Source organism: Cicer arietinum, chromosome 8 (genome assembly GCF_000331145.2).
Source record: "Cicer arietinum cultivar CDC Frontier isolate Library 1 chromosome 8, Cicar.CDCFrontier_v2.0, whole genome shotgun sequence".
NCBI lineage: Eukaryota > Viridiplantae > Streptophyta > Magnoliopsida > Fabales > Fabaceae > Cicer > Cicer arietinum.
Window position 1 is genome coordinate 22,922,979 of NC_021167.2, and position 14,170 is coordinate 22,937,148.

Genomic DNA, 14,170 nt, shown 5'->3' on the forward strand with positions numbered 1-14,170 from the left:
TTTTATCTGTTTCTTCAAGTTTTTTTCTACCATTCATTTTGGGATCTGAATTGCCTGCTGCAGTACAATCATGTAGTTTACGCTGTAATTAATTTCAGCCGTTGATTTAAGATTAGACAGTGCAGATTACAGTGAAATGATATCAGTTGTCGACTAAATCGAACGGTTGAAAGATGTTACAGTTTTGATGAAAATACTTTTTTTAGTATATTCTGTTGGGACCATTTGGTGGACTTGTAGTGTGGAATAAGAATTTGAATAAGTCACGGATGAATGATTTGTTAAATTTAATTTAGAAAGATACAAGGCTTGTAACTTCAATTGCCATAAGTAACTTGATGATTAAAAATGATACAATCAATGCCATTAGAAAAATATTGCAGACAAAATAGTGCAGTTAGATATCTTGGCCGTCGATCAAGATCGAATAGTTTATATTTCAACATTACCAAATTATATTTTAAATAAAAATTTGGAATATGAACCAGCATCCAACGACCAAGATGTTTTGCATGTATGACATTTTAATTGCGTTCAATCCAGATCTTTGATCACAAAAAATCGTATTCATAAACACAAACTCATTCGTAATGCAAATCATCCAGTATATTAAAACATATATGTTTTTTTAACTATAAGATTGTGGAATCTCAATTACGTTGACACCTCTGATATAGTTCTTAGTTGAATACAATTGTACATAAAAAAAATAAATGGACAATTCCATCATCTTCTCCACTTGTCAAGTTCTCTTGATGTTGCCTTGATAAGCTTTTTAGTATTTATGACAATGTCATCCACAAGTGCAGTAATATCATCCCTGAAAATAAGACAAAATGTTAAAAATGAGATAAAAACCTGCAACAGAAGAATTTCAGATATTAAAAGAAAAATTATAGAGACCTAGATTTGCTACAGTTACTACATCACGCTGTAAACAATATGGGTTATCGCTTTGAGATTGGACAGTTCAGATTACTCGGTCAATTTTATACAGTTAATTGATCTCAACCGTTGATTAAGATTGAATGGTGGAAACACAGTTTTGCGTGACACAATTACTACTGTAACCCGAATCCCCGAGATAGATTTCTCTCTTTTTATTTATTTACTAGCAGAAGAACAGACTCTAACATGTCCTTCTCTCAGCTTTCTACCCTTTTTATTTTATTTTATTTTATTTAAAAAGCATAATATGTAATCATACACATTACAAAGTAACATGCCCGAAGAATGCATATTCCATAAATAGCTAGGTTGCAAACTTTTCATATTATATCAAAATTCTTTATTCTTTATGAAAACTGGTGGTTCAATCATAGTCTTATTCAAAAGTTCACCAAAACTTGCTTTTCAGGGTCTTGTGTTTGTTACACCCTCTACATGTGAACTTAAAAGTCTTATGCCAACAGTTTCTAGCTTTCTAATTACCTAATGCATGTATTCTCAGTCTCAACTTCAATAAATATTTGGACCAAAATAAATATTTGAACCTAACCACATCCATTGAGCCGTTATTTGGAGCAAAATAACTGTACAAATGAATGTTTATTGATTCATCCACCAGACTAATGTTGTCTCCATAGAAATCGAGGACATAGTTGTGCGAGCGTATAGAACATATCATGTTCAAGTAAGGTCGTCCAGTGTCCTTGATTTCTAAGGAGACAGAAACCTAAGTCTCATGGATGAATCATGAACAATCAATCTTTGAAATGTAAAGACAACAATAACAATTATATCAGACAGAATGTCTAGTCAATTAAAACAATATAAGACAGGATTTGCGTTTCATTTGGCATTAAAAGTAGAAGATGGCAAAGAAAATTTGAAAGGTTTGTTAAATAATTATCAGTGAAAGAATAAAAAGAAATAACATAAAAGAAGCAAGTAAATGAGCTTATTTGCATTAAGAAAGGCATAAAAATAAGGAAAAGTAGGGAATTTACATACTCAGAAATAATGCTTCCGGAACCACGAAAAGGATTTCCGACATTAGAGTACCTTCTGTACTCATCTTGTGCAATTCCCTTTCCCATGCCATAACCAAATCCTAAACCAACACCACATCCAGCACCCAACCCAAAACCAACTTGCAAGCCAGGAATTCCAGGGCCAATACCCACTCCTGAAATCAGAAAAAGTACTTTGCATGAGAATTTCTGAAGCATAAAACAATGCAGAATCTCCATAGACATAGGAAATTGTTTAAAACCATAGTTGTCAATTGTTACGCAATAGTGCTATAGTCCAACTATATAGCCGCTATTTGCCAATATTTTATTCTAAATAACATATTGCAGAACAATAGCGAGTTGTTCAAATTCCTCTATGTTATAGTGCTATAGCCGCTATTTAACAACATTGTTTAAAACATGTTATAGTATCCAAGCACAACTTAATACTGCATCAACATTGTTTAAATATTCAACATTCTAACATAGTAACGAAGCTTACCACAATAAAAGCAACCAACACAAAAAATCTCGCCACAGCCCAGAAGTCCAAACCAAACAAATATAGCATCACAATTCAAAATTGATGGACAAAGTACAAATCACAAGAAATGTTCACAACTTAGCATACAAAGAGAGCGTAACACATTCCAAATCTATGGACAGATTGACAAAATCACATGGTCCTCATAGTTAGGGCTGAATTAGGTTTCAATTCATCATAAAGGCCTCTGTGAGATCCGTGCAAAAGACACAGAAAGTACAGAAGATTATCCCAAAAGGGCTCCGCTTTTCCAAGGCTTTCTTTTGTTTGTTTAAGAAGAAGCAAAAATCCACTAAGCAAAGACTAACACAGATTTCAGTAAAAGTACCCTCACATTATATAACATGCATTGTCAATGCTTAATAACCTTCAAAGCTATCAAGGCATGGACAAAAATATACCATTTCAAGGACAAATATTCCAATAAAACCAGAAAATTCACAATTAAAACTAAGTCTAGTACACCAAAATGTTTGAACTGCCTATTGATTGATTTTGGACCCAGATTCCCTGCAATCAGGGTAACCCCAGATTCACACAGTCACGCAATTTCATTCATCCAATTAAGGACAGCTCATATTCTGACTTTTCAAAACCGATCAAAAACAAGAAGTCAAAACATGGACCTCCAAATCAAAATGAAAAATCCAGGTCCACATGGATGGCTCATATTTTGACTTTTGAAAACCAATCGAAAACAACAAGTCAAGACACGATCCATCAAAATAAAATCGAACAAATTCAGATCCATAACAACATGATTCCATGACTTAAAGGCAATCAACTTCCCCCCATTTTTCCTCCTCCCCCTTATCTAAATAGAACTATCAAATAAGCAATATCCATGTTTCCATATTCAAGCAAGTGAAGATTAAGGCAAAGCATTCAACAAACATTAAGCCTATGTTTGAATCGGTGGTAAAGGGTAGAAGATTACACTTGAATAGAATGGAATGACATAACATTCATTTCATAAAATATAACTCCTATTTCATTTCATTCAACTCCATTCCATTCTACCCAATACCATTATGTAGCATCAACACTTCATATTGAAAAACACGTCCACTATCCAACACCTAAACATATAGTTATAGTCAATTCAATTACTTTTACTTTTCCAAATTATTATCAGTGTCGACATATCCGTCTCAATGTTTACGTTTCATGCATAGCTATACCAAAAATCCAAGCATACCCTAAAATTTCACAACACCACCCCATCAATCAATCAATCAATAATCATACTACATAGCTATCTCCCTTTTAATTTCATTACTATCACAGCCAAATCATCAATCCTTCTAACAATACCAACTAAACAAAGTTTATAAATATGCAAAGTTGATGCATCTGATCTTAAATTTAGACCAGATACATCAACTCTTTAGTTACGATTATTGCTTATATTTTATTCCAGAGTGATTAATTATAATAAAAAATAAATAAATAAATAACAAACTAATCTAGCAAAAGGATAATTGGAAAATTGAATTGATTACTAGAATTTGAGTATCTACCTCCGAGAAGACCAAGTCCGAATCCAAAACCGCAACCAGCACCAAAACCGAATGCGGGGCCCACTTTACCGAAGTTGTTAGACTTCACAACCGGAAGCTTCCACAACAAACCCTTGTCATCATCACTGTTGTTCATCTTTCTGTTTTTTTGATGATGTGAAGATGCAAACACAAATTAGAGTATTGGATTGGTGTGATTGGGACACTGCACCAAATACTCATGTGAGTCGTCACATTTATATATAGTCAAAATTATTTAATCAATTTGTGAATTTGAATTTTGAATTCGTTTTCCAAGTTTTTTTTTTTTTTTGAGTCCACTCGGTCAATCAATTATACATCAACTTTAATTTGTACTTTTAATTTTTTTAATCGAGTTTTCGATACATTCTTTGATGTCTTTGTTTCTCATCTTTTAGGTGTATTTCGGTTATAACATTAATTTTTTTTTTTTTTGTCTTAAAAATATCATTTTTCGATAGTTCTGTTCAAAAAATATCATGTGATCATTAGACATGGTTTTGCCTCCCGACTCTCGCATCGAACTAGTTTGGTGAAAACTTGCATTGGTCTTTGTTTTTTATTGAGTGTGAAATTTAAGTCTCTATTTTTGCGTACATCAAGTTTTTGACTTCCCTGTCTGCAGTTATTCATATATATAAAATAATAAATTTAAAAGTCATAATAATTATAATTAATATAATAAAATAATTATTACTATACAATAATAAAATTAAAAAATATTAAAGTTATATTTTCTATATAGAGAATATTATCATTTTCAATATTTAAAAAATATTAAATATGTATGTGTATATAAAATTTAAAAATGACAATTATATTAGTAGCAGAATCGATTCGGGTGCGGATGCGGGATAGGTATCAACGAAATCTATTTTTGTCTCTGGTTTTAATTTTGAGAAAAACCCGCACCAGCATCCAATCAAAATGGATTTTCTTTGTCAAAATTGGGACGGTTTTGAGTGAATATTTGTGGATGCGGTTTTGTTGTCATCCCTAGTAGTTAGTGTTGATGTGGTAAATTATAAAAGTAAACAATTCTTAAATTGTTCTTTAAGTTTTGTAAAAAATACACTTATGGTCTTCTAAGTTTAAACTAGTTTTCATTTGGGCTCAATTTTTATCTTTTACCACTTCGTCATCTTTCTCTTCCACTCAGTCTTTAAATAACTCAAAATTCGTAATTTTAATTAAAAAAAGTTCAAAAGTTAACCATGTAAATTAGAGAAAAATCAAAATAAGAAATTTATCATTCTAACTATAATTAAAAATTAGTTGTTGTAAATAAAGAGAATTCTACTATAAATAAATGAGTTGTTCGTACATTCGGAAATTAGTTCGAACATTTAAGAACTAGATCAAACATAATGTAATTCAATACTCTCTTTCTTACAAGTGCGAAACACGTATATAAAGAGATTCATTTAGGAAATATTTTATTTATAATATTTTATGGTTCATTTTAAGGATATTTTAGTAATTTTTAATTGAGTCACGATGATAACAATTATATTTTGTTATTTATTGAAATATGAATATTAAAATTATTTATCTAAAATATACAAACACTTTTCAAACTAAGAGTACAAATACTATAATACTTTATAAAAAATTTAGACTAAATTACACTTTTAATCTTTTATGTTTGATTTAGTTTTTGGATGTACAAATACCTCATTTACATGCATTGTACAAGCCATGTGACATTTATTTTAACGAAACTAAAAGAAAATAATATTTTTACAAACAGACAATAATATCAAGGTTAATGTTGCAGATAGAGCACCATTTAACTGGCTTAGTTGGGAAAAAATATAAATGAGTTATTTGAGAATTAGATCAAACATTAAGGACGAAAAAAAAATGTACTTTAACCTTTAATTAAATAATTTTTTAAAGTTTGAAAATTCCATACATCGGTCTAAATGATAAAAATTAAATATATATATATATATATATATATATATATATATATATAAACAAAAATTATAATTATCAATTAATTATAGTTATTAGATTATCAATAACATTTAATTTTAATTATTTTGAAAATCACACAAATAAGTGGTTATCATGTATTGTCGATATAAATTTTTTTACACAAATAATAGTAAATTAAATAGAAATCAAACTCAATAAAAAAGTTATTTTCTATTAAAAAAAGGGTTGTAGTATTAAATTAAATCAATTAAAAAATAAGGTCGACATTATTTCTCTATGTGACTTAAGAAAATAATATATCAACTTATGTAAATTGTGAATATGCTTGAAATGTTAGGAGTAATGTGAGATGAAGACTTATAAAATATGAGAGCAAAATTTTCTCTTTTGTAGGTTATATATCTAAACTAAAGTGAATTACATAAGATTTAATTATAATTGTAGATGCAAAATTTATTAAATGTGTTATCTTATTAGTGATAATTTCTCTTATAATAGTGGTTTTGAAATTTTTCTGAACAAGAATTTATGATGTGAATTGTGATAAATCATTAATTTGAGACTTAAGATTATGACCGTGAGACATTTAACACATCAAATTTACGCATTAATAAAATACTTCATCATATTGTTAAATATCTTGAAGTATAATGTTACGTGACACCGTAGTTTATCAACGTTAAATTAAAGTTTTTTTATGTTACATAAATCATTTTGTCCACGAAAAGCAAACTTCATGTAATATTTTGCCTGAATTTTTTAAAATATTTTATTTTATTTTAAATATAATATTAATTAAATTTGACCTATGTTTTATTTAATATATTTTTTCAAATTGAATAAAGTATGAGTTGAGTTGATGGTGAAGTCCCTCCTATTAGATAAAAATAGGCCAAATTTAATTAATATTTAAATTAATTGAAATATTATTGTCACGATATATTTTTGTTTTAATCCTCTGATTGTCAAGGACAACACGTTTTGGTCTCGAAGTTCAATAGAAAGATAACTTAAATCTAATTAAGAATTATTCCAATTAAGATTAGAACATAAATTCTATAAAACGATTTATCGTTAACTAAATATTGTTAACAATAATAAATCAATATGAATTAAATTGTCATTTTTAATTATTGTTTATAAAAACTGCTATAAGATGTATTCCACAATAATAAATACACACAACTAATGAAAAAATTTAATTATTATACACGGACAGTGTAAAATAATTTACACCTATTAATGTGTTTTTCACCGTAATAAATATAAAATAAAATTAATGGTTTAGAAATAAAATATATATTACTCATCCTTTTTGTACAATCTAACATTCATTTCCTTCTAAAGAAGATACCCTGTCAACCTGATTCACACTTGGTTTTGCAGAGAGTATGAGTAATATCACTGAGAAATTGGGAATCAAGGTTGAGACAAACCCTTCTGAGGAAAAACTCACTCAACTTGGTGTTAAGCAATGGTCCAAGTAATTAAATTCTCTCTTCCCTTTTTCATCTTCCATCGCAACATTTTCTACATTTTTTTTCCATTATTTTAGGGCATGTATTTTGTATTTTCACAACAATTGTTATTTTTTTCCATAAAAATGAGCTATAATATACTTAGATTGATTATTATGCCCTATACTTACTGTATTATGTTTTTGGTTATTTTTCTGAAATTGGATTGTAAACCTAGCAAGATACTAGCTTTATGAACAGAAATGTTAGTATCCATTTTTCTTTTAATAATAGCATCTTTGGTGTTTATTGCTTGTAAGTTTGTGATATTATATATTTTTAAATTAATTGAAAATTCAAGATGTACTTTTGTGACTTTTATTTCATTATGTTTTGCACAAAACTCCTATTTAATTTTAATTATTTTGAAAATCACACAAATAAGTGGTTATCATGTATTGTCGATATAAATTTTTTTACACAAATAATAGTAAATTAAATAGAAATCAAACTCAATAAAAAAGTTATTTTCTATTAAAAAAAGGGTTGTAGTATTAAATTAAATCAATTAAAAAATAAGGTCGACATTATTTCTCTATGTGACTTAAGAAAATAATATATCAACTTATGTAAATTGTGAATATGCTTGAAATGTTAGGAGTAATGTGAGATGAAGACTTATATAAACAAAAATTATAATTATCAATTAATTATAGTTATTAGATTATCAATAACATTTAATTTTAATTATTTTGAAAATCACACAAATAAGTGGTTATCATGTATTGTCGATATAAATTTTTTTACACAAATAATAGTAAATTAAATAGAAATCAAACTCAATAAAAAAGTTATTTTCTATTAAAAAAAGGGTTGTAGTATTAAATTAAATCAATTAAAAAATAAGGTCGACATTATTTCTCTATGTGACTTAAGAAAATAATATATCAACTTATGTAAATTGTGAATATGCTTGAAATGTTAGGAGTAATGTGAGATGAAGACTTATAAAATATGAGAGCAAAATTTTCTCTTTTGTAGGTTATATATCTAAACTAAAGTGAATTACATAAGATTTAATTATAATTGTAGATGCAAAATTTATTAAATGTGTTATCTTATTAGTGATAATTTCTCTTATAATAGTGGTTTTGAAATTTTTCTGAACAAGAATTTATGATGTGAATTGTGATAAATCATTAATTTGAGACTTAAGATTATGACCGTGAGACATTTAACACATCAAATTTACGCATTAATAAAATACTTCATCATATTGTTAAATATCTTGAAGTATAATGTTACGTGACACCGTAGTTTATCAACGTTAAATTAAAGTTTTTTTATGTTACATAAATCATTTTGTCCACGAAAAGCAAACTTCATGTAATATTTTGCCTGAATTTTTTAAAATATTTTATTTTATTTTAAATATAATATTAATTAAATTTGACCTATGTTTTATTTAATATATTTTTTCAAATTGAATAAAGTATGAGTTGAGTTGATGGTGAAGTCCCTCCTATTAGATAAAAATAGGCCAAATTTAATTAATATTTAAATTAATTGAAATATTATTGTCACGATATATTTTTGTTTTAATCCTCTGATTGTCAAGGACAACACGTTTTGGTCTCGAAGTTCAATAGAAAGATAACTTAAATCTAATTAAGAATTATTCCAATTAAGATTAGAACATAAATTCTATAAAACGATTTATCGTTAACTAAATATTGTTAACAATAATAAATCAATATGAATTAAATTGTCATTTTTAATTATTGTTTATAAAAACTGCTATAAGATGTATTCCACAATAATAAATACACACAACTAATGAAAAAATTTAATTATTATACACGGACAGTGTAAAATAATTTACACCTATTAATGTGTTTTTCACCGTAATAAATATAAAATAAAATTAATGGTTTAGAAATAAAATATATATTACTCATCCTTTTTGTACAATCTAACATTCATTTCCTTCTAAAGAAGATACCCTGTCAACCTGATTCACACTTGGTTTTGCAGAGAGTATGAGTAATATCACTGAGAAATTGGGAATCAAGGTTGAGACAAACCCTTCTGAGGAAAAACTCACTCAACTTGGTGTTAAGCAATGGTCCAAGTAATTAAATTCTCTCTTCCCTTTTTCATCTTCCATCGCAACATTTTCTACATTTTTTTTCCATTATTTTAGGGCATGTATTTTGTATTTTCACAACAATTGTTATTTTTTTCCATAAAAATGAGCTATAATATACTTAGATTGATTATTATGCCCTATACTTACTGTATTATGTTTTTGGTTATTTTTCTGAAATTGGATTGTAAACCTAGCAAGATACTAGCTTTATGAACAGAAATGTTAGTATCCATTTTTCTTTTAATAATAGCATCTTTGGTGTTTATTGCTTGTAAGTTTGTGATATTATATATTTTTAAATTAATTGAAAATTCAAGATGTACTTTTGTGACTTTTATTTCATTATGTTTTGCACAAAACTCCTTGAAGTATAAGTTAATAGTTCTATCTGTCTTTATGCCTGAGATGGTGATTTGATTGATATCGATTCGACAAGTTGAGTTTTGGATGTATTCGTTTTTCTTTTATTTTTATCGAACTGGGTTCGATCTAGTTATTGTCTCAGCCATAAAGACAATGAGGCCATTCTGAAGAGTGTCGTTGATCTTCGTTAGAGTTTTGGGTGCCTTTTAACCACTGGTTTGCGGTGGTGGTCCACTGTAGCATTCACTTATGTTTTGTTAAGAGTAATGAGTTTTAGTTAAGGTCACATTGCATCATTGATTAGGAGTATCGGAGTTTGATATTTGGTTCAAATAATTATTGGTTAGACTTTACTTACTTCTTAGTCGAAATTTAGATTACCAGGTACCTTTCATTTGGGAACTGACACGTTAAGATGAAAAAAATTTACTTGAAGTTAATGAGTTTCATTTAGGGTCAAATTGACTGAAAGTACTCGAGTTCAATCTTTGGTTCACACAATTCTTGACTAGGCTTATTTACTTGTTGTAGTGTAGGAGCAATAACTAGTATCTTAGTCTTAGACAATATTAGCATGTGGACATCTCAAATCTATACTCAAACTCTTCCAATGTTGTCAATTCCGGTGTGCCACGATGCCACCGATCTGAAAAATGCGTTTGACAGTAGCGGTGTTCCCGACCGCAAACCTCCTATCATCGTGACCCACTATCCTAGCCCAACCTCCTATCAGTCTCGCTCGAGGGCTTTTTCAGAAACACATGTTTTTTTTTGTTTTTTTATTCTTCTTTAAGGGTATGTAGGTCATTTCGCATCCAATTAAACCCAAATTTTTATTATTATAAACCCACAAAGGGGCTGGTTCAGCATTGTGAAAAAGAATTTGTTTTCGTTTTTCCTCTGTTTCGTTCTTTTGTTGCTCTGTTCAGCATCGTTTTGTTTCGTTCTTGCTCTGATTAGCATTGTTATGTTCTTGCTCTGTTGTTTCCGTTCTTTTTGTGATTCTGTTTTGTTCTCTGTTTTGTTGATTACCATTACTATTCGAACTTGATTTTGATGTTGTATTTTGGTTATTAAGTATGATTACCTCTTTAATTGTGTATTTTGCTATTTTTTTACTATTTTTGTATAATGTTCGTATTTTATGTTTAGTTTATATACTGTTTTTTGGCCTTTGCAATAGTAGTCATCCTGCTATCCCCGGCCCCACTATCCCATTTTTAAGGTTCGACGCTCCACACTGCTATCTAAGACGAACAACATAGGTCTCTTCTTCCATTAATAAGAATTGCTTGGATTTCTTTATGTTTGGATATACGATAAGGGATGTCAAACATGAGTTTTCTCGTGATGTTCGGTTATTTTGAGGGTAAAGATGATAATGATAACTAGAGCATTCTGTGATTAAAACAAGTATCGAACACTATAAAGCATTGACACAAACACGAACACCAATGACAACATTGATACTGACACGTAGACTCAGACAATATTTTGAGAAAATGAAAGTGCTGGTATCATATCGGTATTGAACATCAACACATGTAGGATACCAGACACATCTACAATCTAAAGTGTCGGTGCTACAGAGATTGAATATGTTTTTAACATTTCTCTTCTCAAAGTGTTCTCTTAGGCTATTAAACTGAATCAGGAACTATTTTTATGATAAACAAGTCAACTACTATAAGTTAGTCATGTGCTTTGCATTCATTGTTTGGTAGCTAAAAATCCCTTATTGAAAGTGTATATGTTGATCTCTCATAAAATCTACTATTGAGATGAGGTTCAATACTTCAATTGTTTCTTAATGTGTAGCTGAAATTCATTTTACCTTGGATTATTATGGATAACAAAGAAATCTAAGAATACTAATCAAGAGTGAAAAATAAACTAGTAAAGTGTTTTTTTTTTTGTTTAAATTGTCTAAAATTATATATTCACTCTATTTTCGTTGCATGTTTGTTTCCAAATGATTCTCAACTTTGATTTCTTTAATGAAATTGAGTAAATAGTCAATTTAGTCTCTAAAAGTTGTGAAGTGCTGTATTTGTAATTTTGATATATTCAAAGACTATTGTGACAGCGCTTTACACTTTCATGAACCAAAATAACTGTTTAATAAATGAAACGAGTTACTTTTTTTTTTCTCTCTTCATAAAATTGTTTTTGTGTTTGTCCTTATTTTGATGTTACAGATGGGGTTGTCCTCCAAGCAAATTTCCATGGACTTATGATGCCAAAGAGACTTGCTATCTCTTAGAAGGAAAAGTTAAGGTAACACCAAGTGGAGCAAATGAGTCAGTTGAAATTGGTGCTGGTGACTTGGTTGTGTTTCCTAAAGGGATGAGTTGTACGTGGGATGTTTCTGTTGCTGTCAACAAGCACTATATCTTTGAATAAATCCTAAATAGAAGGAATTTCATGAATTTGTTTGGTATTAACATTTTTAGTGAAATAAGAACTTTGAAAGTGGTTGTTAAGCTTTTGTTGCTAAAAATGTTTATCCTTGTTCTTTTCTTTTCCAATTGTGTTATTTAGTTTAGAATGTCATGTATCACAAACTAATATCAAATTAATTTGTAAAACCAGAATAATAGATTTGTTAAAGAACATGACACATTAATTTGAGTACAAGTTTGTTCCTTTCTTGCATGCATTCCATTCTCTCTTTTTTTCATCTATTTGTTCATTCATTCTTTCTCCAATCACTATTTTCTTAACTTCAACAAATTTCATCCACTTTTCTATTTTTCACAACTATGAAATTCATTTTTATTTTTCTGCATTTTTTTTTTCATTTTATTCAGTCATTTTTCTAGATCAAAGATAAATACTACTTTCTTCCTTTAATGTGTTTTGTTCCAATATTTTTTCCTATTTGTCTGCACCTACATTAACAAAATAATTTGTTTCTAAAGTGGACAAGGTATTTTTTATTTTATTTTTATCTTCTTTTATATTTAGTCTAGTCCAATTATACGACAATTAGTCATATAAATAAGTCAATATGCATAAAATGTTGACATTACACCCTTCAAAAGAAACAATTGACATTACACCCTCCAATTAAAAAGTTGTCTTGAGTAAAAAAACAAAAGTGTCATTAGTACAACAAAGATAAAAAGTAAAAAAAAAAACTAAAGGTCGTATAGAAATCAATATTTACATATATATTTAACCCAATAGGGGTGCCTAATCAACATACAAATGCTTGTGTTGATAGTTTGTTTATGCCTTGACATAAAGAATGGAATAGATATTTAATTACAGCAACTTTGTATTCTAGCACCGCTCAAAAGATTCTCAAAACATTTTTTTTTTATTTAGTGAGAGAGGCTACAAAGTTTGGAAAATCGATTCTAGTGGCATGTATATTGTCCGGAGTGCTTACAATTTCTATCTAAATGGAAGGAAGTTGGAATCTAATATGGAAGTTAAAGGTACCACTAAAGGTTAAAAATATTTTGTGGAGAATTTGTCGGAATTGCCTTCCAACGCATTCGAGACTACACGATGAGGGTGTCAATTGTCATGATCACTGTGTTTTGTGTGATGATAGCATCGAAGATAGTTTTCATGTTTTCTTTTTGTGAAGGAATGATATGAATTGTTGGCAGCAATCCAAGTTTAGAGATATGGTGCAAACGACTATTGTTGGAGCAAACTCAGCCACAATTGTGATTTTTGCTCTTTTGCAGAAGTTTGATCATAAACAAGTGGTATCGATGCCAATGATTATTTAGAGTACGTGACAACAACGACACAATTGCATATGGCACAACATCAGTGAGAATCCAATGCAAGTCACCAATTGCAGTATTCGGCTATTGGAGTAATGAAAGTTGGTACAAAATCTACAACAAAGACGAAGGTCAAATGGTATAATTAACTCACCATAATTTGGCTTAAACACATTGATGGAAGGTATAAATGTAATGTAGATGTTTCTTTCTCTAATATCTCTAACTGTGTTGACATTGGTATCTGTATTAGAGATGATGAAGGAAATTTTGTATTAGCTAAAACATAATGGTTCACACTCATTTGCTCAGTCACTGGAGGAGAAGCACTTAGGTTATTAAGTGCTTTAAAGTGGATGAATGAGAAAAAGAAATACAACTGCAACTTCTTTATATATCGATAAATGACACAACTTTAGGGTTAGAGACTTTGTGCTTGGGCATTGCCAACCTTATGCAACTGTATTAAATGCATAA

General features: G+C 29.0%; 2 protein-coding genes across 2 annotated transcripts; one reads left to right on the plus strand and one right to left on the minus strand.

The window, feature by feature from the left end:
* Positions 1-588: 588 nt before the first annotated feature.
* LOC101494655 (uncharacterized) lies at positions 589-4,258 on the minus strand. Its single transcript, XM_004512536.4, has 3 exons — positions 4,020-4,258; positions 1,954-2,128; positions 589-820 (listed from the first exon to the last, which is right to left on the minus strand). Exons 1-3 carry the CDS (start codon positions 4,153-4,155, stop codon positions 727-729), a joined length of 405 nt encoding a protein of 134 aa, XP_004512593.1. The 5' UTR covers positions 4,156-4,258; the 3' UTR covers positions 589-726.
* A 5,146-nt stretch (positions 4,259-9,404) lies between these two features.
* On the plus strand, positions 9,405-12,587 carry LOC101495191 (uncharacterized). Its single transcript, XM_004512537.4, has 2 exons — positions 9,405-9,569; positions 12,149-12,587. Exons 1-2 carry the CDS (start codon positions 9,478-9,480, stop codon positions 12,351-12,353), a joined length of 297 nt encoding a protein of 98 aa, XP_004512594.1. The 5' UTR covers positions 9,405-9,477; the 3' UTR covers positions 12,354-12,587.
* The last annotated feature ends 1,583 nt before the right edge of the window (positions 12,588-14,170 follow it).